At 34.5% G+C, this 26,449-nt stretch overlaps 1 protein-coding gene across 1 annotated transcript; it reads right to left on the reverse strand.

The window, feature by feature from the left end:
- Positions 1–24,732: 24,732 nt before the first annotated feature.
- On the reverse strand, positions 24,733–26,154 carry LOC111910481 (uncharacterized). The gene is made up of 3 exons (XM_023906317.3): positions 25,931–26,154; positions 25,434–25,538; positions 24,733–25,097 (listed from the first exon to the last, which is right to left on the reverse strand). The coding sequence occupies exons 1-3, from the start codon at positions 25,997–25,999 to the stop codon at positions 25,056–25,058; spliced, it is 216 nt and encodes a 71-aa protein (XP_023762085.1). The 5' UTR covers positions 26,000–26,154; the 3' UTR covers positions 24,733–25,055.
- Between the last annotated feature and the right edge of the window lie 295 nt (positions 26,155–26,449).

The following is a 26,449-nucleotide window of genomic DNA, read 5'->3' on the forward strand; positions in this document are numbered from 1 at the left end:
GAATTTTTAATGGACTTTAACATTCTAAGCCCGTTAAAAATATAGCTTTAAAATCAAAGTTAAAATTAATTGACGGAGTCTAAATGAAAGTTGTAGATCTTGTCGATAGCTAAGCGTGGATATAAAGAACGTTGAAAATGGAATTCGTATGATAAAAATACGATTTTCTGAAGTTTTCCGAGAAGCGTCACACGTAGATGGGCTGCACGGCGCACACCTTCTAGAAGGTGGAACATGGACCACTATATTTGTGACACGTGGCAGAAAAATGGGAGGAGCAACGTCTCAGGTGTGCGCAGTGCGCACACTGGGCATGACACGCAATTTTGCTATAAATAGACTTCGGTTGCTCATTTGTTTCCTCACTCCCCATCATCCTCTCTATCAAAATTCTCTTGATTTTATCCCCATTTTCCCTTAGTTTTAGGCTCCGGCGAAGCTCTGCGATCCCTGAAGTGGTAGTACTATCAAGTAGAAGTCTTGCGGCGTCAGATAGCCGGTGAATAGAAGCTCCCAGATCAGAATTTCGCCCACATAATTCCCAACTTTTCGCTAAATCATCTGTACATTAAGCTACACTTAGTTCATGTTAAGTGTAACTTTTAATTATAGTCATAGTCATTATTATGAATTTATATTTAATGTTTATCAGTAATTCCAAGTCGTCATACTAATTGATCTACTTATAGGAGAGATGTCTTGGCTGGATTTAGGGAGGTGTTTAAAGTGGGATTTCAAACAGTATACTCTGTATACCAAATGGACCCTACCTCCGATATGATCCTACCTAGTTATTCCTTATTTAGATATTGAAGTAGAATTTGGGATTGTTGAGAAATCCAAACCCTTAGGATAATAGTGTTGGATTAGTGTCTAAGCCCGTAACCATATTTGGTAAATACTTGACCTGGTTATGTATGGTCCTTTTGGGTTGCCTTCACCAAAGCAACTTGACTGGATAAATAAATAGAGAAAGAGGTTATTATGATTTATTAATATGTTATAAGAATAAGATATTAAAGGAGAAATCATATTTGTTTAATTAATATTGGTCAATAATTAATTAGGAATTAATTTTGTGATCAAGTGTAATTAATTAAACTAGAGGGGCTGAATTGTAATTATGTGATAGTTGCAAAATAGGGCAATGGTTATCCTTGTTAAAGGATGGACGAATTCAAGGATAAGGATATCCTTGAAATCGTCCAAGGTCCAAGAGATAAGGGGTTTTCAAGGCTTATCTTGTGGTTGCTTGGTAGGCAAGTAACTGGATAAGGATAAGGACTGAAACCCTAATCTCAACCCTATATAAAGACCCCTAGGCCTTAAGAATTTGTTCACTTGCTTCTAAGAGCTCCCAAGGACGATTTCTACCTCCTCCCTTCTCTCTCTATAGCCTCTCCATTTGCTTGTGGTGTTTGTGAGCCATTAGAGGCACTACACTTGTGGTGCTTGCTTTCAAGACTAAGGGTTTGAAGATTTAAGTTGTTATTGCAATATAACAACAAGAGGTATGTGATCTAGCCTTCTATGTGATTTTCGAAAATATCATGCTATATTAGGGTTTTATCCATGTGTTCATAATGTTGTGTATCTAATAGTGAAAACATAGATCCAAATTAGGGTTGCATACACACATAGGATTGTTTGTATAAAACCCATCAGTGGTATCAGAGCCTTTGGTTAACTTGTTTTCAATTAGTATTATTCAATTGTATGAATTTGACAAATTAGGGTTTATAGCCAATAAACCCTAGGAGGCCATAGATTTCGAGATTAAGGTTTCCTAACCCTAATTTGTGAAAATCTTGAAAGGGTTTTTTGAATCCTTTACTTTTAATCCAAGATTTCTAAATCTAGGGTTTGCAAACCCTAAGATTTCGAGATTAGCTTCCTTCCCCAAGATAAGATCCTAAATTTTAGGGATTTGGATAATCTCATATCTTGTAATTATCTTTTAATAGTTAAATATGGTAATTAAAGATTTTGAATTATCCCCTCCCATTATTTTCGAAATTTAGAGGGATAAAAGGGATTAGGATAAGTTAATTGTTTAAGTGGTAATTATCCTCATGATTTAGATAATCCCTTATGATTTGATAATTTAAATTAATGGTTTAATTTAAGATAATTATTAAATCAGTGGTTTTAATATTAAAAATTTTAATTTAAATGGTATTAAATTTCGAAAATTTTAAATTGAAGATTAAAACCCTAGTATTTTGAAATGTTTAAAATACACCATATACTATTATATTATTACAAACTATATATATATATATATATATATATATATATATATATATATATATATATATATATATATATATATATATATGTAAAATTAAAATGCTAGTCTTACCGTTAGTAGGCTTCATTCACGAAGTCGGTCTATAAGGTGGGTATAAGGTTGTTGCCTATAAAATGGCGCTTAATGGGTGTACACTCACACCCACCGCTTGCTTGACTGGTGGAGGGTCGTTAGCCGAACGGGTAAGATAGGGCAATCTTCTCCTCATTAATAAGTATAATGAATCTATATAAAGTAACTAAACCTCTTTACAAATTCCCATTCCTAGTTACTTTAGGAAAAAGTGAAATTGATGCAATCCCATGAAATTACACTTTTCACCCTTGCTAAGAAGTTAGTGGAGCATGTGTGGTTTACCGGCACATTAATTGGTTCTAAGCAAAGGTGGTAAAGGGTGATTCATTGTTTGTCATAGTTCGATGGAACGTGTGTGGTTTACCGGCACATCAAATAGGTGATTGTAACAATGAAGGCACCATGTAGATTTGCATGGTTATTCACACCCACTTTGTGATCCTCGACATCCCAGTCACAAACGAGAGGGGCATATCGAGATTTAAACACGCCATTGAAAAGTTCAATGTATCTCCAAGAAAATCTAGGAATTCTCAATACATTTAAAACTCAAGCTTATGTTTTTCATGGTGAAGAATTAGTGAATTGTCATTCACTTACCTCCAAATTATTTGCATGTTGGATTACGGCATCCCTTTTCTAATATGTAAATAATGTTGTTGGGTCCTAGCCTTAATTTTTCATTTTGGGTGTTTAATTAGGCATTCAATTCTAATCAAACTTTGTCCTTTCTATTTGTAGATGTCTAACGCAAACAACGCTGCTGCTAGCTCATTCACGCTAATGAGCCTTTGTCAAAAAGTGACTTTCGATGGATCGAACTTTAGCGAATGGATAAGATACATTCGCACTATCGCGCATGATGTGTGTAAAACCCACTAGTTTTAAACCTACTTTTATTTATCAAATAACACACAAAAGGCAGTGAACCTATCAATTGTGGTATAGTTCAAGCAAGTAGGGTATCGAACACAGGGAACGGCAAATTAAATACTAAAAACTAATTTATCTAATTTAACTAATAAGTAGGGGTTTTCTCTAGTTTTACAAGACTAGAAACTTACTAATTATTACTTGTTAAGCTAGAAAACAAAGACTTGACTAGATTCAATAACGGAGAAGTACTTCTATTTAGTTCAACTTAATTGATCCTATGGTTGATTTCAAGGTAAAAGTGCAATGGGTTAATTCTTTTGCTAGTTACCGATTCAATTGATTAGTTCCGTATTCACTTCATTAATCCTTAGCAAATAAATCAATTTAAACAATGGCCAGTTGTCTATTTCAATTAAATTTACTAGATATAATATTCGGGTTAAGTTAGACTTGCAATAGTTAATTTATCTTTTAATTAACTTCTTGTTTAATGGTCATCTCACAAGCTTGCACATAAATTTACTTGATTTTCTTATTAATCCTAGTTTCATGTTCATTACACTAGACATATGACAAAAAGTGTTCACTAAGCATATGAGATTGATAACTAATAGATGTTCATGCTAATTAATTATCTCCCTATTAACAGAAAATCAATTATCATTCATACACAAGGTTCTTTAGCAAGCTAAAATAACTAAATTAACCAACATAGAATTAATCCTACCAAGAATCAAACCATATTACCAATTTCGTATCCCCAAATAGAAGTTTAAAGAATTTAGTTCATAACTAAGGTAAATAACAGCAAACAAATAAGTTCAAGTTGCTTAATCATGTTGATAAAACAAAAGAAATAAGTAGAATGGTGGAATTATGCCTTAATTACTTCCGGAATTGGATTCTAGCTTCCTTGGTCGACTTCTAGGGTTCTTCTGGCTTCTTATTCGCAGCTAAGCACTTCTGAATCGTCCCATAACTTCTTCCTCTCGATCTGTGGAATTATCTTTAAATAAGCGGTCCGACTCGTCGAGTCAAGTGGTGACTCGTCGAGTCCCTCTCACATTCTACGTATTGCGATAACTATCTGGAATCCCGAGTCATTATCCTTCTGATTCCTCAACCGGACTCGTCGAGTAGATATATGACTCGACGAGTAGAAGCTTCTTTTTCAGTGTTTTCCTTCTTCATTCCACTCTCAATCTTCTAACCGCTTCTCTTGCTTCCTTTTGCTTCCGAGCTTCATCTTTAGACTGAAAAACATAATTTAACACTTTTAAGTACCTTTTATCCATAATATGCGATAATTTAGCTAATATATGAATAAAAAACTATACTAAATACACACTAGATATGCACATATCAGCGCATTACGAGGACAAAGAGTATGTTCTCGATGAGAAGCTCGAGAAGATCAATCCGGAAAATGCTACTCCCGAAGAAATGGTTGTCTTTGAGACCCATGAGCGTGATGCAATGAAAGTTCATTGCATCATGATAGCCACAATGAACTCCGAATTCCAAAAGTCCTATGAGGACATGTATCCCTATAAGATGCATAAAGACTTGATGGAGAGATATCACCAAAGCGCGAGGCAAGAGTGTTATGAGATCATTACGAATATGATCACTGCTAAAATGGGAAGTGGAGAGTCTCTAACCGTGCACTTGCAAAAGATGCAAAGGTATGTTGATCGTCTTCGCAAGTTGAATGTCAACTTTGGGGAAGATTTGGCTATCGACATTGCTCTTCACTCCTTGCCCTCATGCTACAACCAATTTAGGATAACCTACCACATGAACAAGGAAGAGGTCACCCTAAGCAAACTCCAAGGGCTCCTAAGGACTGCTGAGAGCAACCTTAAGGACAAGTCTATTGCACCAACTCCTAATCCATATGTTGCTCCTGTTTTGGCTATAGGGCAAGGAAGGGGCAAGAAGAGGAAGGCTCTGTCAAAGAGCCACCGCAAGGGAAAGTCCTAATATGGTTCCTCTTCTAGTGGGACCAAGGTTGATCCTGCTAAGCCCAACCCTAACCCAAAGGAGGCAGAGTGCCATCATTTCCACAAAATAGGGCATTGGAAGAGAAGCTACCCAGAATATCTGCAAGCCATCAAGGATGGAAAGATCAAGCCATCTTATGCAGGTATATACACAATTAAATCTAATGATTCATCTCATGCTGTTTCTTGGGTTCTTGATACAGGATGTGGTTACCACATTTGTTCTGATATGCAGGGACTAGGAAGAAATAGGGATGTGGAGTCTGGAAGAATAAATCTAATCATGGGGAATAGAAGAACGTCGGCTGTTACCAAGATTGGAGTGTATTCTTTAGTGCTTAGTAATGGATTGAATTTAGATTTAAATAATTGTTGCTACTCGCCAGATACTTGTAACAGCCCGGAATTCCAGATATTGTTATAATTATGATTTTGGGTGTTTTAAGAGAGGACTCGGCGAGTTGGAGCTCAGACTCGCCGAGTAGGATCGCAGATCTGGTCGCGGGTTCGCGACTGGACTCGACGAGTCCAGATATGGACTCGGCGAGTCCACGCTGTTTAGCGAAACCCTAACCGTCCAGGTTTGGGGACATATATAAGGGGCCTTATGGCCGTCATTGTTCACCCTAGTCCTGTGAGTGAAGCCCTAATTCGATTGTGAGCATCTGGAGCAAGGGAGAAGACCATTATTGATCTTGGAAGTGTTATTGCGCAAGGAGGAGGAGGCTTGGTCAAGGGAACAACAGGAGAAGCCATATTTTGAGGGTTGGGGACACAGAGCAACGTTATTCTGGTAATATTTCGAGTTGTTCCCTTCTATGTTGATGTGTATATGGATTTAGGGTTTATTGAACCCTTTTGTGGCTAGATTGAGTGTTTCCTTAGTCCCCCCATGCGATTGGAGCCCTATATTGGGACCCTTGGAAGTCCAGAATGTCCCATGCCTGAGCTTTTCGGGAATCAATGGAGGTTTTGGATTGGAATCCTTATGCCTTAGGTCAAAATGTAAATTATGAGTCATGGGGTGTATTATGAGCACCGAAATGAGGACTTTACGTGATGAACCAGTCTAGGAAGGCCAGACCTATGAATTGTCGGAGCAGGTCTGACCTTAGAAAGCAGTTTGAGCGGTTGCATGGCATGGACTCGCCGAGTCTGATGAACAGACTCGACGAGTAGCTTGAAGATTAACTGGGACTTGCCGAGTTGTTCTTCAGACTCGGCGAGTTGAGTCGGGGTGGCCCCGCGATTCTTCTAGGAGGAACTCGTCGAGTCAAGGGGGATACTCGACGTGTAGAAAGGGAATCTAAGAGAATCGGTGAGTTGAGGGCGAGTGGACTCAGAGTTGTTGAACTCGGCGAGTCTCGGGGTGACTCGGCGAGTTAGATCGCGGATTGAGTGAAGTTCTGAGTAAGGGGACTCGGCAAGTCATCGGGTTGACTTGGCGAGTAGGGTCAGTCAGGGGTTGACTTTGACCTTGACTTTGACCAAGGGTTGACCAGTGGTTTCAGGGGTATTTTGGTAATTGTTGATTGTTGTTTGAGTTCAGTGCATTGGTGGCTGTCCAGAGGTGGAGATCGTATCAGTGATCGGAGCAGCTTGAGCTATCTGTTCAGTCGGCAGTTTCGAGGTGAGTTATCCTCACTATATCGCTAGGGTTTATGGCACCAAGGCCAACCTTTTTATCGGATGGAAATCCGGATAGTTGTCAGTTGTTATGATATGGGCCGGAAGGCGTTATATGTTGCAGGCCGGAAGGCATTACCTATTGTGGGCCGGAAGGCATTGCTATGTGGACCGGAAGGTCATGGCCTGGAAAGGCGTATGTGTGCATTTAGTATGTTGACTGATTCGTAGGGTGATGTTATGCTAGTGACCGGCTAGGCCGGTATCTTGAATAGAGTAATGCTATGTTATGTGGTCTGATGATCGATTGCTGACTGTGAACTGTTATATGATTATGTGTTATGCGTATGATTGCTAGATCTGGGGTGTAACCCGGTATGCAGGGTCGTTCCATGTTCTGTTATGTTATGTATGCTTTTATGCTGATATGTATGCTTGTTATGCTGTGGGCCGGAAGGCAATATGTTATGGGCCGGAAGGCATTGCGTTATGGGCCGGAAGGCGATATGTTTTGGATCGGAAGGTCGTGGTCTGGAAAGGCATATATATGGTTGGTATTTTGGGGGTATCTCACTAAGCTCCCGGGCTTACAGTTGTGGTTTGATGTTTTCAGGTTCTCAGGAGTCTGTGGCAAGGCAAAGGCGTGATCGTACCGTTCCTCGCGTTGATGTTTTATGATATGAACCTGGGAAAATACTCTGTTAAATAATGTATTGAAAACCTATTGTAACAACGTTATTAAAATGAGTGATTTTTGAAAAGTTTTAATTGTTTTGAAATTTTGGTCGTTACAATACTGAAAGAAACATCATTTCTTTTCATGGTTTGTTTAGACAAGGATTTAGATATTCATTTAATAATGAGAATGGTTCAATTTATGCTTATCTAAATGGTGTTTTATACTTTGAAGCAATACCTTGTAATGGAATTTATGAAACTGTTATGGTTGTAGATAACCTAGGAAATGATGTGTTGTGTATGGATTCTTCCAATAGTATGGATAAAGCAGCTTTGTGGCATTGTCGTCTTGGACATGTCAACAAGAAGTGCATAGCCAAACTCCAAAAGGATGGAGTGTTGGAGTCATTCGACCTTAGGGAAGATGACACGTGCGAATCTTGTTTACTTGGAAAGATGACCAAGTCACCCTTCACTGGCACATGTGAGAGGGGTGAGGGTTTATTGGATCTCATACATACCGATGTATGTGGGCCCTTTAGATCCACCACAAAGGATGGTAACCACTTCTACGTGACTTTCACCGATTATTATAGTAGATATGGGTATATTTACTTAATCAAGCACAAGTCAGAAACGTTTGAAAAGTTCAAAGAGTTCAAGCATGAAGTGGAGAATCAATTGGGAAGGAAAATCAAGATGCTTTGATCCGATCGAGGAGGAGAGTACCTAAGTCTTGAATTCCACGACTATCTCAAGGAATGCGGAATAGTGTCGCAATTGACGCCACCTAGGACACCGCAGTTGAATGGTGTGGTAGAAAGGCGTAATCGAACCTTGTTAGACATGGTCCGTTTTATGATGAGTCGTGCTTCACTACCTATCTCATTCTGGGGGTATGCCTTAGAGACTGCCGCCCATATCCTTAACCGAGTCCCTACAAAGAAGGTTGCCAAAACACCTCACGAGATGTGGACAGGGAAAGCTCCCTCGTTGGCACATATCAAGGTTTGGGACTGTGAGGTTTTCGTAAGACGAGAGACTCACGACAAGCTCGAACCTCGTAGTGAGCGATGTATTTTCATTGGCTACCCGCAGAGATCCTTTGGATATCTCTTCTATAGACCAAGTGACAATGTTGTCTTCGTTGCGAGGAGAGGGGTTTTCCGAGAGCGAGAACTCATAAGCCAAGGAGACAGTGGGAGGCAAATCGACCTTGAAGAGATTCAAGAATCGAGTGATGAAGGAACCTCTACCGCTGGCGCTCAACCCAAGGAGGAAACTCCGGTTGAACCAATTGACCAGTCCCTACCTCTTAGACGTTCTGAAAGAGTTAGAGTTCAACCCCAGTTGTATGGTTTTTATATTACTACCGAAGGGGACACGTATATTAGTGATAGTACACTAGTAAATCTTGATGAACCTAACAGCTATAAGGAAGCCATGGCAGGCCCAGAGTCTATAAGATGGAAGGAGGCGATGGACAGCGAGATTCAGTCCATGTATGACAACCAAGTTTGGAATTTGGTTGACAATATGCCCGGACGTAAGAAGGTTGGGTGCAAATGGATCTTCAAGAAGAAGACCGACGTGGATGGGAATGTGCACACGTATAAGGCACGACTGGTGGCGAAGGGATTTACTTAAACTCCCGGAGTTGACTATGATGAGACCTTCTCACCAGTTGCTAAGATAAAATCTATTAGGGTGATGCCTGCCATTGCTGCATTTCATGATTATGAGATATGGAAGATGGATGTCAAGACCGCTTTCCTTAATGGGAAGTTGGCTGAGGATGTTTACATGGCTCAGCTAGAGGGTTTTGTCGATACGAAGCATCCCAATAGAGTGTGCAAGCTTGAGAAGTCCATTTATGGACTTAAGCAAGCATCTTGCAGATGGAATCTTTGCTTTGATGAGAAAGTCAAAGAGTTTGGATTTTCAAGAAGCGAAGATGAATTATGTGTATATGTCAAGGCCAGTGGGAGTATAGTTAGCTTCCTCGTTTTGTATGTCGATGACATACTGCTCATAGGAAACGACATCCCGACTTTGCAGGAGGTTAAATCCTGGATCGGGAAGTGCTTCGCTATGAAGGACCTCAGAGAGGCTTCCTATATTTTAGGAATAAGGATAGTGAGAGAAAGTAGTAAGAGACTAATAGGACTTAGTCAGAATACTTACTTAGATAAAGTACTAAAACGTTTTACTATGGAAAACTCGAAGAAGGGAGAACTACCGATACAGAGTAATGCTAAGTTGAGTAAGACTCAAAGTCCGAGTACCGAAGCCGAGATAGCAGAGATGAATCGAGTACCTTACGCTTCTGCAGTTGGCTCGATCATGTATGCTATGACTTGTACTCGCCCTGATGTAGCCTTTACTTTGAGCATGGTCAGTAGATATCAAGGGAACCCGGGCAAAGCTCATTGGATTACGGTCAAGAATATACTTAAGTACCTTCGGAGGACCAAGGAATGGTTCTTAGTCCTCGGAGGGAGTGATGACTTGAAGGTGCGAGGGTATAGTGACGCCAACTTCCAGACCAACAGGGACAACTACCGTTCGCAGTCGGGCTGGGTCTTTACCCTAAATGGAGGAGCAGTGACTTGGAAAAGTTCCAAGCAGGAAACTGTAGCTGATTCAATGTGCGAATTAGAGTACATTGCAGCGAGCGAAGCGTCAAAGGAGGCGATATGGTTGAAGAACTTCATTGGTGACCTTGGAGTTGTGTCTGCCATAAAGGAGCCTATGGAAATTTTCTGTGATAATGAAGGAGCGGTTGCCTTGACCAAGGAACTGAGAGATCATGGTAGATCTCGACATATCGACAAAAAGTATCACTTTATTAGACATCGAGTAGAAGAAGGACGCCTCGTGGTTAAGAGGATATCATCAGAAGATAACCCAGCAGATCCGCTTACGAAGGGACTGAGTAAGGTTAAGCGCTTGCAGCACGCTAGGAGCATTGGGCTGAAGGATGATATTAGTTTAGATTAGGTAGTCATAGTAACATATAATAGATAAATGTAATTGACGTTTGATGATTAAATAAAGGAGTATTATTTATGAGTAAAGTTACTATCTTATGTTAATTGTTTAACTATTGTTTCACTTTGCATGTTTTGACTTCCTGAATAATTGAGTTATTGAATGGTCCACAATTGTTCATATGTTGGAAGTAGGTATGAATGAAGATTGTCATGAATTGGTATGTAGAGTGTCTAAAAGGTATTAGACATAGCAAAGGTTTGCTGCAACATTCATGAGTGCTTATGAACAAGTTTTAAGCATTGGAATAAACCCGCGCTTGCTGGAATCACTTTATGGAATGTGACAAAAAGTGATCGCAAGACGATAATATCATATGGTCTTAAAACCAAGATATATGGTTTATTATTTACTAATTGGTTGTGCCTTGATAATGTGAAACCGCATCAGTAAATTGATGTTATAAAACGCATTGTTGTGTATAGTTGATTAGTGGATAAGTAAATGCATATAAGTCGAAGTTTATCTGTTACTTCTATCCTAAGAGGATAAAAGCGATATCACGGCCGCTCGATGATTTGATTTGACTTATGTGTCGGGCCCGGTCAGGACTGAATTGATGTGTTCAATTAAGTTCTATGTCAAATGAATCTGAGATCGAGAAACCAACTGCTGGACAATTAGTTCCATGAAATTGTCCGCACAATATCTAAACAGAGGACTGTATGATCCCTTATCTAAAGGAAAGGTTACTGATGAGATCAGAGTTGAACAACGTCTTTGAGAGCTACGATTGCTAATCGAGTTGTACGTTACATTTGTGGTTACTAGACTTATCCAAGTGGGAGACTGTTGGATTAGTGTCTAAGCCCGTAACCATATTTGGTAAATACTTGACCCGGTTATGCATGGTCCTTTTGGGTTGCCTTCACCAAAGCAACTTGACTGGAGAAATAAATAGAGAAAGAGGTTATTATGATTTATTAATATGTTATAAGAATAAGATATTAAAGGAGAAATCATATTTGTTTAATTAATATTGGTCAATAATTAATTAGGAATTAATTTTGTGATCAAGTGTAATTAATTAAACTAGAGGGGTTGAATTGTAATTATGTGATAGTTGCAAAATAGGGCAATGGTTATCCTTGTTAAAGGATGGACGAATTCAAGGATAAGGATATCCTTGAAATCGTCCAAGGTCCAAGAGATAAGGGTTTTTCAAGGCTTATCTTGTGGTTGCTTGGTGGGCAAGTAACTGGATAAGGATAAGGACTGAAACCCTAATCCCAACCCTATATAAAGACCCCTAGGCCTTAAGAATTTGTTCACTTGCTTCTAAGAGCTCCCAAGGACGATTTCTACCTCCTCCCTTCTCTCTATATAGCCTCTCCATTTGCTTGTGGTGTTTGTGAGCCATTAGAGGCACTACACTTGTGGTGCTTGCTTTCAAGACTAAGGGTTTGAAGATTTAAGTTGTTATTGAAATATAACAATAAGAGGTATGTGATCTAGCCTTCTATGTGATTTTCGAAAATAGCATGCTACATTAAGGTTTTATCCATGTGTTTATAATGTTGTGTATCTAATAGTGAAAACATAGATCCAAATTAGGGTTGCATGCACACATAGGATTGTTTGTATAAAACCCATGAAATAGTTCCATGAAGTATGAAATTAGACTAAGACTTAACGTTATGTATATCTAAGTCTGTAGGAAAAATGTGTAAGGTGAAGCTCTGCCCAATTCACCAATCACCAAACACTTTTTCAAGTGAGTGCATAGTCCATTTCATGAACATGATTTAATATAAGTATTAATAAAATATTAAATAAATGATGGAAGTCATATGTGGATTATGTGCTTATTGACTGGATTATATGTTAGGAACTTAGGATACATATACATAACGTGCTATGTGCGAACTGGATATGGTTCTATTTTATGTTAGGATAAATAGGTAATATTATATAATAATATTCATGGTGAAAATTGTTGATAAGATAAATGGTTAATAATACCTAATACTCTTATGGAATATATATACACTAAGATAGCTTAATGTCGCCCAAGAATATAATTGGTATTAAAAATTTGGTTTTAGGCACTGTAATCTAGTCTAGGGATAAACTTAGACTTACAGAAGATACCTAGTTCAATTAAGTAAAGTTCTGTTCCATTACACTTTCAGGTGTTGATGTACGGTAGCTCCGCACGGGATGACCAAAAATGGTGGGTCCCGATCAGGCAATTGTTAGCGGTATGTCTAGTCATCCCCAGAGTAGGTGACAACACTGGATCATTCTAGAAAATCTTGTGAATTACGTTGCTAGTGTGATCTCATTACTCACAGACATAAATGAAATGGGACACAATAATCATCAAATACTTTGACGGCCCATAAGCCTTTATGACTTACACCGACAAAGGAAGCCCTTAGCTATGTAGTCAATCTTAACGATTCATCAAGAGAGATAAGTTCTCTCTGATAATCACTGTCTAGGATCTTTAAGGATCAATAGAAATGGATAGTCTATAATTTGTGAGGATCGATAGAAATGGATAGTCTAGGATCTGTGAGGATGGGTAGGAATAGATATGTCGGAATGTAAGCCTATATGGTTATTGTATGGTAATGATTGGTTTGCAGGTCTGATAATTATGGAATATTATCATATCAATATTATGGGATTGAAATCCATATGTATCTCACCAAGTTTCCCCAACCTGACCCACTCAATTTTCTAAGATAATAAAATGATTCCTTGATAAATAGTGAGGTTAAACCTCACATAAATAGGGATACATAAGGACCTAATCTAAACCCTAAAGGGCTTGGGACTAAACATTAATCACTAACATCCCCCCCCCCAGCGCAGTTTGATCAGGAGGGGAGGGAACGATTAAACTGGAAAAACAAAAACATAAAAATAACATAAATGAAGATAGTGGCAACGGCGGTGGCAAAGATTTAATGATGACGGCTAACAACTGCATGTCGGAGAAGGAGAGAGAAGAAATGAAGGCCAGCAGCGGTTCCTTTATATAAGAACAGAGGAGCGGCGGCGACGATAACGATCATGTAACCGGTGACAGAGGGGTCCGGAGAAAGGCAGCGAGAAAGAAAAAAGGGCTCGAGCTACAGCGGGCGAAGCCAATTCCGGCTAGATCGGTGACTTCAGTGTTGATAGAGAAAGAAACACCTACAGATCAGAGGCAACCCGACAGAGAAGGTGCCATTGGAGAGAGGCAGACGCAACATCCGAAGGGGCTGAATCAGAAAAGAGATATGAAGAAGTGGCCAACCAAAGAGGAGGCAGAAGGTGAGCAGGTAGAAGTAGACAAGGCAGTAGAAGAAGCCGATGAAAGCCTCTGATTTGGTGTCATCCGAATGTTTTATTATTTAAGCGGAGAAGAGAAGAAACAGAAAAATAAGGAACATAATGACAGCACCTCCGACGACTATTAGAGAAGGTCGTCAGAAGTAAGGTTTTAACCTAGACCTCTGATACCATGTAAGATAATAAAATGCTTCATTGATAAATAGTGAGGTTAAACCTCACATAAATAGGGATACATAAGGACCATAGTCAATGACATGAGTATGAGAAAATCCTTATATAACAAGTATCACTAAATGTGTGTGTGTGTGTGTGTATATATATATATATATATATATATATATATATTCTTTCTAGAAGAATCTTTTACTCCTTCTAGCCTTGCTATAAAGAAGAAGATTAATCAAGCTCGTACTTGATTATTAAATATGGATTACATCATCAATGTTCATGACTCTAAATCATTTGTCAGCTCCAAGATCTGATATAACATTTTGATAGTTGATGGTTTAACTAGAAACCATCAAGAACTCATCATTGAGAGATTCCATATTTCTTAAGTCATAGATGATTTCTACCATTATTGTGAACAATTTGTGTTTATGAATAGCTATTATTCATGTTCAATAATTCCTTGTTGAAACTAGTGCCAACAATTGTTACATCCGGCTATGGTTCTTGAGCTGCTTCAAGTTCCACGTGCCTCCCACTTTCTTTGTCATTAGAAGCTTGTTTTTTGCTAACTCAACCATCATAGGAATAAATGAACTTATTCTTGGTGGGTTTGTATATAATAATCTAAATGCCTTTTTAGAATATTCTACAATTATGTAATTAGTTGGTGTTTGTATTCTAGATACTATTAATAGTGATTGAAGTATAATCCCAAAAAGGTTAAAAGGATGACACTTCTACCAATTAGAAAGTAAACTATATCAAGTAATGTTTAATTCACCCTTTATCATCACAAAGGCTTTAGATGATATGATTGGGTTGTATCTTGTGCTCAATCATAGACATCCATTAGAAAGGAAGCCATACACCAAAGTGTATAGTTCCTTAATAATTATTTTCTCTACACTTTAATGAAAATATTATTAGGAATATTTTATATATAAATAAGATTCACATATGTCAAATAAACTACATTATTTGCCTTCAAAGATCTCTTTCTTGAAGTTGGAATATGTGCATTTCATTTATACAATAAGGATAACAATGTCATGGATAAGTTTGATTTAAAACAAGTTTAAGTCAAAAGTGATTGCATATAGAACTTAGTTTAATTTATAGAATGTTGATATTTACTTTGTAACTTTATTAAGAGATCTAGTCTCAGAAATAGAAGTCAATCATTTAGAATATGACTATTATCGTTATATAAAACGATCTAGTAAATAATCAAACATTTAAATAAATAACTGAGACATAAATATTCAGACATGCTAAATTTAAAACATACATTTTTCCAAAACAAACATTGTTTTATATAACAAGCAATTTATGTTCTAAGCATAAATAATAAACTAAACTTCGAGAGTGTAGTTTCGACTTGCTTGTGCTCAGCTAGTTACTCTTCTGTAAATATTTGCAATCAAGTTACAAATATTAGATTAACATTTAAGTACCAAGTACTTCAGTGTTACACGAAAAGTATGGGTTCTATCCAATAGATACCTGAAGTACTAGTCTCTTTCAGACTTTCTTTGTAGATAAGAGGAGCAATTCCTCTACCAGTGTCTAGCTTCTTCACAATAGAAACAAGATCCATCTATATGGGCCTTATTGGATTTCTTAGGCTTAGAGGTGTTTATTCCATAAAACATGGGCCTTTTAGATCACACAATGTGACTCTTTTAGCCTTGCACTATTCTAACAAAATATCACTATATTTAATGGAATACTGATTAACTTGCTATATTATCAGATATATCTATCTAAATTATCAAAAATTCCTAGAAGTCATGAATAATTGTTCCTAGTATGATGTTAGAAACATCTTGAGCATCACTGTGATGCATTTACTAGATATCATATTCAGGTCTATTACTCAAAGCAATTTGTTTAGGAATAGGTCCTTTAAGTGTATACAATTTCACATTTCTCATGAGATTGTCTCTTAAAACATGAACCCATTCACTGAAGTTGTATCTGTTGAATATTATTGTTTCATTAAGTCATTTAAAGAGAGATGACATTTCATGGTTATGAGAATGGATTATATATTTACAAAATTTTTAACAAAATTCATTTAGTATTTTCAATATTTATTCCTTAATAATTAATACCCCCTTTAGTTTCTAAAAACATTAATTATCAAAGTCTAGGATCCAAGTTGCAAAACAAATAAATGGTTAGGTATCATTTATCTCATTCATCCGAATTCAACCCGGTAGATATCGATTATCAGTTATATACTACTATATAATTCCTAGATTTATGGGATCGCTAATAACAAATTTAATTAGACATGTTTGATCCCATCTATGCCTTGGAACTCCTTGCTTAGGTATCCTTTATCACAATAGATCTCCGATCAAATCATCCAATTTGAAAAACTTGTGTGATCGACCTATAACTTGGTTATAGAAATCGCGAAAACACTCCGGCCATCTAAAGATAACACTAAGCGGTTAGTTATCATTTATCCCACTAGTGCATATAAAAGACGTGCGAGTGTTATGTAAAAAGGATATCATAGATTTGAGGTTTGTAAGGGGTCTTTGATGTTTTTATAATTCTAGTTTAAAAAACATGTTATATCATGGTTATGGCATACATTCAATAAAACATGGTATAGCTTTTAAAAATCTTATTTTTTTATGAAAAAATCACATTTTAATAATGTTCCTTTTATAAAACCCGGTTTTATAAAATTGATGCGATCAAATTTTAGATTAATAACTAGTATTAAGTTATATCATTTGATCGTTTTAGAACATTTGGAATCCTTTTAATAAAATTTCCTTTTATAAAATAAGTTTTGGAGTTTGGTAAGTTTACAAATCTCTATTTTAAACATATACAATTTTAATCCCGAAATTTTACCGGTTACTGGTTTTAACGATAAAGTTTGTTTTATGGTAAAACTATTTTTTTAGCATCTTATGTTAAAAGGTAAATTTCATTAAAACAAACTCCTTGTGATTTTTATTTATGTTCAAATATTATTTTGCATTTAAAAAACTAATTTATCAACCATAACATAATAAAAATAACATAAACATAAAACAACACAAACATGCATAACAATTATAACATATCTGCATAACCAAGCCATTAACTAGTAATAATTTTGTGAGCCATCACAAAATTATCAAGTCCGTTTCTAAAGGGACATAAGGGACATTTATCTTGTAAAGTTTTTATGTGCTCCCACTTGCTTCAACACCTTGTAGCAAGTTTGTAAAAATAATTTTATAAAGTTTGAGAAACCTTAATAAAATCAACTTTCTAAACTCTTGATCTTCAAAATTGCCACATCTCCATTCTTGTTACATTTTTATAAAATAGAATATTTTTCAAACTAATCTAGTACTTACAAAATTTAACAAATGAAAACTATCTATTTAATTATTACATACCATATGAATAAATAAATAATTACAATCATTTTAAATAAATCAACACATGCAACAACACAAAGGTCTATGGCTAGTTTATGCACATCATACATATTTATATACTCAAAAATATATAAAACAACTTTTTTTTTTCTAAGACAACTTTTATGACCAAAAAGATGCATGTAAACTTTTGGTCAAAAAATAACAATTATAAACATTTTAAACTTGTCATAGAAAATATGTATGGATTTTTCTTGCAAAGAGAAACCCATCCATGTTTTCCAAAAACAAAGATTTCATCAACTAAAGAAATAATCTAACTAATCTTGCAAAAATGACTTTGATACCAATTGTTGGGTTTTTATTCAAAAATCCGGTTTCACAACCGGTAAAAATGACAACAAAAGCTTTAAAAATGTTGAATAAAACTAAAACTATTTTACACACCAAGGATCATTTTGTAAAAGTTAGAAAGATTAAAACAACCATAGAAGGGAAAGCATAACAACCTTTGAAGACTTTGATCCTCATGGGAGGTTGGAAGTTGATGAAGTGTGACATGAAACTCTAAAACAAGAGTTCTCTAGAAGTATCCACCAAGCAAGAGTAGAACCATCAACACATGCTCGTATTCACTTGTAATTTGTTGTTCATAAGCCTTTCAAATCTATACCAAACATATGTTCAAAGGTGAAGTGACAAATGGACATTCTTTAAGCATGAAATGCAAGAAAATGGAGAGGGAAGAGGGCTTGCCATTTCCGAAATATGGCAGCCCCATAGAGAGCATCTTGTTCTCGGTTCATAGCAAAAGAAGAAGAAGAAGATTGCTCATGAGAACCCTTAATCCAACCTTTCATGGCCTTCCTTATATAATGGCCAAAAAGCAAAGGGATATCATAAAGCAAAAAGGAGCATGGGACATGTCTCTTACAAGCATGGTAGAATTGATTAAACAATTCAAAAGAAGACCATGCTTGGTCTCCTTTCACTTTTCAAAAAAGACATGTCACAAAGAAGACAAAAGTTGTCTCATGGCTAGTTTATATACACATACATGTTATCTTATAAAAATCAATCATTTTATAAAGAATTCCCAACATATATATATATATATATATATATATATATATATATATATATATATATATATATATATATATATTTATACAACTAGTCATATATAAATATCTTATTTTATATAAAACTATCTTTTATATAAATTGTAACTAGCTTATTTTATATAAAACTAAATTCTATATAAATTGAACTAGTTTATTAAGATATAAATATAACTTATAAATAATCATACTTTATGATATATTTCATAAGTTGTTATTTCTCCAACAAATATTATTTCCACAAATAATAAATTCCCAATTAGTAAAATATTATTTCCATGAAATAATAATTTTTCCAATTAAATAGAAGTGTTGATATATTTATTAATAATATAATTATTCTAATAAATAATCAATTAATGGTAACTTGTTATATGGTATGACCCTATAGGATCATATATTATTAGCAATATCATTCTATAATGACTCTTGGGCATACTATATCTTTCATGGGCATGTTAAGTCAGCCTCCATCCCCTTTAGTATACATTGAAACCCTAAAGTGCCTTGAGTGAGTTATGGAGCTTGGAAGAGGGTTTATGGTGGCTTGTATAAGAGAAGAAGAAGGTTAAAGACTCATTTCTTGGAGAGGGGCTTGTAGATCCAGAAGTTTCTCATCTTTTGCAATCTTTTGAAGGTAAAAAGCTTTGATCTTGTCATCTCTTTATATAGATCTCCTATTTGGGTTTGTTATGGTCATGTTAGCCTCTTTTGGTTGGTCCTTGTGAGGCAAGGTTGTTTCAGAGGCTTAATCTTGTAGATCTGGACGTTTTAGGAGTCCCACAGGCATAAAAATGTGATCTTTATGGTTTATTTGGACTCGTGCATGTGTTAAGACCTTTCATTAAGCTATTTTGAGCTCTAGAGCCCTATTAAGCAATGCATGCAAGTAAAGTTGCCAAATTTACGTGATAAGTCATCCATAGGAATCAGATCTGAGAGTTTGGAGCAAGGACTTAAGTGTTAAGTGCTTAATGGAGAAGATTGGGGTTCAGGGGAGTACGTTGGGCGTACCCATTTTGTACGTTATGCGTACTGGCCCCAAAAGGTGTACGTTGGGCGTACCGACTGAGTACGCGGGGCGTACTTGGTCTTTATGACTTTTCTTATTTTGTTGACTTATTAGCTATGGACCCTTGACTAGAAGTTTGGCCAGGGTTGACTTTTGGATATTTTGGGCCTTTTAGGATATTGGGCCTCCTTGGGCTAGGTTCATGATGGGTATGGGCCCAATTTGGATAATTGGGCTATATTTGGGCTTTCGGATTTTGGATTATCAGGTCAATTGTTGATTAAAATTGTATTTTGTTAGATGGCGTGAGGATTATCCGATTTTGGCGGTGCGAGCAATCATTTGAGTATCAACGGGTTGAGGTGAGTCTTCCTCATTGTATTTATGGGTCAAAGCCACCAATGTCGGCCCATCGATTTGATATATTGTTATCCTCTGGTATGTTGAGTATGGAATCAATATGCATGATTTATGCTAGTTGTCAATATGCTAGTCTAGTAGATCTATAGGACTACCTGTGATTTTGTATGTATGATTATCGATATATGTATGGGTATTGTGTTGAGTTGAGGTTGTATTGTTTTGTGTTGTAGCCAACAAACCCCGGGGCATTCCAAATATGAGTTGAGGGCAGGTAGGGCAAACCAGACTCATACCGAGGGCTCAATAGCATTCTAGATGTGAGCTGAGGATCGGGTAGGGCAAGCCAGACTCACACTGAGGGCTTAGTGCTGACCGGGTGGTATGTCAGACTCGTACTGAGGGCTAAACATTGATATTTCAATCTGATGACTGAGAGAGTAAGCCAGACATAAGTTGTGGGCCCGAGGGCAAGCTAGACTTATGATGTGGGATCGGGAGCAAGCCAGTTATGAGTTGTGGGCTTGATAGGTAAGCCAGACTCATACTGTGGGCTTAGGGGTAACCCAGTCTTTTAGCTGTGGACTAATTACATGCTGTTATTTTGTATATGGCATCTGTTTGTGTGTTGGTACTTTGGGGGAAACTCACTAAGCTTTGTGCTTACAGTTTTGGTTTATGGTTTCTTGTACTTCAGAGAATCGTGACAATGTGAATGCGTGATCGTACACATCCTGATTTTATGTCATTGATCTTGGGAGACACTGATTTTAAATAATGTTTTTAGAAACAATGTTTTGGTATACACTTTTATTAGAAAATGAGTTGTTCTTGAAAGCTTTAATTGGTTGATTTTTTTTGGATGTTACATTTGTAGTGGATGAGTGTGAATGGGTGGGGTATGTGTTAATGGGTATAGGTTGGGGATGGGTGTGTGTTTATCTTTTGGAAGACTTTTGACAATAATTATTAGACAAAACTACAAAAATGTTCATTGTAGTTTACCAAAGGTCATAAACTCAGTCACTGCTATTTTTTTTTTTTGACGAACATGGTTCATGTGGTTTCCAAAACATGCGTGAATGTCAATTTTTGTTGACGTTGTTACTGTTCATCCGTTAGTGTGAGAGTATTTTGGTCTTTTCATGTGTTTGTGACTATGGGTAAAAGTGTAAAACTATAGGGATCATTTATGTAATTTTTTTATATTATATGTTTATGAGTTTGTGGCTTTTCTACCCTTTACTTTTTTAAATATCACTTTGAACTATGAAAAATATTACTTTCACCCTTCTATTTTCTAAATTTTCGTGTTTAACTCTATATTATATATAGTTTGACTTTTATTAATAACTTTCGTTCGTTAATCTAAAAAAACTATTTTTATGTGTTTATTTTTATATATTTGTCGATTTAATTCAAGGTGATCAACGTGTTGACTTTAATTAAGAACTTTCTTTCATTAACTTTTTTTAAAATAAATTACATGTTTTTTTTATAAAATTGTCAGTTTAAATTCGAGTTTTTCTATGTTTCGACATAGTTTTTTTTTAACGTTTTTATGTTTAACTTTATGTATGTTTCTTACGTATGAAACGAGTAACATATAATAACTTTCATTTGTTAATTTAAAAAAAAAATGTATTATATTTAAGTTTGTCAACGTTTTTTTTAATTACATTTTTTTGTGTAATTTTATGTACATTATTACGCATCATTCGCGTAACATATAATAACTTTCGTTCGTTAACTTAAAAAAATGTATTATCATCGAGCTATTTCTTTAACGTTTCTGTGTTTAATTGATGTACGTTTCATACGTATGACTCAAGTCACATATAATACGTTTTTTATTATTTAAGTTTTCGTTCGTTATCTTAAAAAAAATCTCACTTACTTATTTTTATGCACATGTCAATGTAAAATATGAGTTTTTTTTTAATGTTTCAATTAATTTCTTTTTTTTACATTTTGGTGCTTATTTTATGTATGTTCTTACATATCGGTTTATTCACATATAATAGATAAAAGCGTAATTATAAGCATTGAATTTTGTAAATTGAATTTTGACGGTTATATTGATAAAAGTTACGTTTTGACGTAAAAAAAACACGAACAAAAAAACACATACATAAAAATAAGCACGAAACATAAAAAAATTACGTTGAAATGTAGACGAACTCGAATCTATAGTGATACGTCAAGAAAACGTTTAAAAAAAAATACACCGAAACGGAGACAAACTCCAATATAATACATTTTTTAAGCTAACGAATGTAAGCTATTATATGCGACCAGAATAATATGTAGGAATACACATAAAATTAAGCACAAAAATGTAAAAAAATAATAAATAATAAATAAAGTCAAATCATAAACAAACTTAAATATAATATGTTTTTTAAAATTAACAAAAAAAAAAAAAAGTTATTATATGTGACCCATTTGATACGTAGAAAAAAAAAATTACCTTGAAACGTAAACAAACTCAAACTTAAACCGATAATTTTATTAAAAAAAACCATGTAATCTTAAAAAAAAAATTAGCAAAAAAAAATTCTAAATTAAAGTCAAAACGTTGACCATCTAAAATTATACCGACAAATATATAAAAATAAACACGTAAAAATAGTTTTATTTAGATTAACGAACATAAAATATTAATGAAAATCAAATTATATATAATACGAGATTAAACACGAAAATTTAGAAAATAAATGAATGAAAATAACATTTTTCAAAATTCATAGAGAATAGTTCAAATGATATTTTAAAAAGTAAAAGGATGGAAAAATCACAAACTCATAAAAATAAAATATAGAAAAAGTTACATAAATGATCCTTATGGTTCCATAGTCACAAACTCACTCCTTGTTACTTGAAAATACCAAAATACACTCACACTAACGGATGAACAGTAACGACATCAACAAAAATGGTCATTTACGTAAATTTTGGAAACCACAAGGACCATGTTCGTCAAAAAAAATTATCAACGACTGATTTTGTGATATTTGTTAAACCATTGGATCATTTTTGTAATTTTGTCTGATTATTAGTTATCCATTTTCAAAGCCAATATTTTAAGATTGTTGAAGTTGTTTATCCATGTTTTTTGTAAGTTCGAAAAATTTTAGGAAAAAAATGACTAAAATTATAAAAGCCTTTAAATTTTAATGTGTATTTGGAAAAAGCCCTAATATTTTTTTTATTATTGTTATGGCCACAACTTTCTCGCAAAATTATCACTCTAGCCCATTTAACGAGTTTCATGGTTAACTTGGTTAATTTTTTTTGCAAAATCAGTCCTAAAAAGTTCAAATTTGGTCCCTAGGGTTTGCAAAATTTTACACCACATTGTTTTTTAACTTTACTTTTCGTTTTTTAATACTTTATTCATTTTCAGTTTTTTTATAAATATATATACATTTTTTTATTTTCTTTTTTTATATATACTTTATTTATTTTTATTTTTTAACTTTATTTTTCAACAATTTGATTTTTTTTTTTTACCTTTTTAACTTTTGTTTCTATTTTTTAGTGTATATATAGAGTATATTATAGTTTTTTTTTTCGATTTTTTTCGTATTATATTTTAATTTTTCATCTTTTTATTTTTTTTTAATTTTTTTCTTATTTTTTTCCAATTTATTTATTTATTTATTTATTTATTTTTGTATTTTTAACTTTTTATTGAACTTTTTCAAAAATGTTAAATGTATTAGTATATTATAGTATATTACAATTTTGATAATTTATATTTCTTGTACTTTTTTATTTTTATTCAAGTAAATAAAATAGTTATGTTTATATGTGTAATTTCGGTCCAACTTATTTTCTTTTTGCTTTTTCTTTAGTGTTATTATATTTATGTTATGAAAAAACGAAAATTAAAAAAAAAATTAGCTTGTTTATTGAGAATTAGTGTTTCAGTGTATTATATAACTTGCAAATTAAATCATATTTCTATATGTGATATCAATAGTTTAAATTCAAGATAACATTTTTTAATTTGATAATAGACTAAAAGAAAGAACAAAAAAAAATAGTAGCCTGTCTCTATAAAAAAAATAAATAAATAAAAACTTGTTATAGTAATTTATATTAAATTCAAGTTCGTTTACTTAAGTCAAATTAAATAAAAATATTTAAAAAATCATAAAAAACTAAAAAAGAAAAAAATAGAAAACAAAAGGTAAAAATATATAAAAAATCAAATTGTTGAAAACTGAAGTTAAAAATGGAAATAAATAAAGTAAACAAAAAAAGAAATTAAAAAACATATATATAAAACCAAAAATAAATAAATTATACAAAAAACGAAAAATAAAGTTAAAAAACTATGTTGTGTAATTTTTTGCAAACCTTAGGGACCAAACTCGAACTTTTTAGGACTGATTTTGCAAAAAAACTAACCATGAAACTCGTTAAGTGGGCTAGAATGATAACTCTGCAAGAAAGTTGTGGCCATAGCAATAATAAAAAATATATTAAGGCTTTTTCCAATTACTCGTTAAAAATTTAAGACTTTTATAATATTAGTCCAAAAAAAAGAGTTAAACTAAACTCAGTCTTCAAAAATTTCATATTTCTTAAAGTAAAAAACCGAAAAACAATTTATTTTTCCGTAATCAAATGCACCCTAAGAATCCAAGACCACAAATCTCAAAACCATTCGTCCATTCTCCACGTAAAATCTGGGAAGGTGTTGTAGAATGCAAAAGGTTGGAGGGGGAAACCATAAACCCCAATGTCTAATATGTAAGCGAACTAACAACAAAATAATCAGCATTATGCAATAACAAACTTAAATCCCCAAAATGGAATCCCACATTACAATTCCTTCAGAGTTTCATCAAAAATCACACCACAGCACCCTTACATTACACTCCTCAATATGGCTTCTTTTGGCCCCAGACCCAGTGTGCATAATTCAGTGCTCAAGCAGCTAAAATGACTTATTCTTCAACATTTGTTTTACAAAATACAATGTTTAGTATTTTTAACTACTAACGTTTCATGGTTTTTAATTAAATACAAAAGACTACCAACTAATTTTAATGTTGCAAAAAAATTTCCAAGAACATGCAGAGATTAGTAACCTTTATTTCCACGAATCCTAGCTCTCATATCAACCTGCCACACACACACAAGTTCAATAGCAGATTCAAGATTTCTTACAAGAGTATGCACTACCATAAATTTTTTCAGTAGTTCACTATCATTGATTTTCAAGGTTTGCACCTACTTATCATGTTTATATACTAGATCCATCCCTGGCTATGAGCATGTTAATGTGGCTCTGTGACATATTCTATTCATCATTGCCACAAGAAACATAAGTTTGATTTGAAAAAATGGGACATGTATCAATGCAATTAAATTTATTTTGGGATGAAACCTTGCTTACTCTGATTCAAAAAAAAAAAAGAGCCTATTTATAAATCACAGGAGGATGATTATATGACATACCTGGCCTCTCTTGCAGTTGAAATATGTTTCTCTGAGTCCAACACATTCGCTAGAAATGACGGGGCTCTTCTCTTTAGCACATTCTCTAAAAGGTCGATTCTCTACCTGCAAAACAACTGTCTCATTACATACACAATTTAGAATCTAAAAGGCCGATTCTCTATCTCCAATCTAATGGAGTACAATTTCAAATCAATCACATAGTTTAGACATCAAAGAGAGCATGATCATTCGTTATAATCTGCCATAGTTTCGAATTTGCTAGGGTTTCTAATTTACTGAGAGCATGTTTGAATCAATCACGGAATTCAGACATCCAAATGAAAATTTCATGTAACACATAGTGTTGTTCATCTGAATTTAGAACAGTTACTGCGTTTATTAGGATCTTCAATCTACTTAAAGTACATGTTCGAATCAATCACGGAGTCTAGATATCAAACCGAAAATGATCGACCCAAATACACATGCCTATATGAACAGAAAGTAACAAGTACCTTGACGCAATCAGATTCACTGAGACACTTGACCAATTCCATAGCCAAACCTTTACAAGATTTCGCCATTTTCTATTTGCTCAGCCCGACAGCCCCCACTCCTCCTGATTTCAACCGGCAAAAGCCACCTCCGTCCTCCTATGTTGCAAATTTATGGGCCTAACGTGAGTTTGGGCTCTTGTAACTGGATCAAGCAGCTATAAACCGGTTCAAGTTTTAAAAAAAAATGATAGTCTTAGAGATGCACAAACACCGGTTTAAAAAAAAAAAAAAAACTGGTTTTGGATATAATGGGGCTTGGTTTTTCCGGGTTTTTTGGAAGTTAAATTTTGAAAATCCGGCTCTGTTCCTTTTTTTTAGAAAAGAACCGGTTTCAGTTTTAAAAAAAATACTTATCTCAAACTGTTGGTTCGGTATAGATAAACCGTTTCCATTTAATAAGAGCCGTTTGGAGTTTGGACTTTCGATATCAAAATTATTTTTTATTGAATAACTATAGTTAACATAATAAATTGTACT

Source organism: Lactuca sativa, chromosome 1 (genome assembly GCF_002870075.4).
Source record: "Lactuca sativa cultivar Salinas chromosome 1, Lsat_Salinas_v11, whole genome shotgun sequence".
Taxonomy (NCBI): Eukaryota; Viridiplantae; Streptophyta; class Magnoliopsida; order Asterales; family Asteraceae; genus Lactuca; species Lactuca sativa.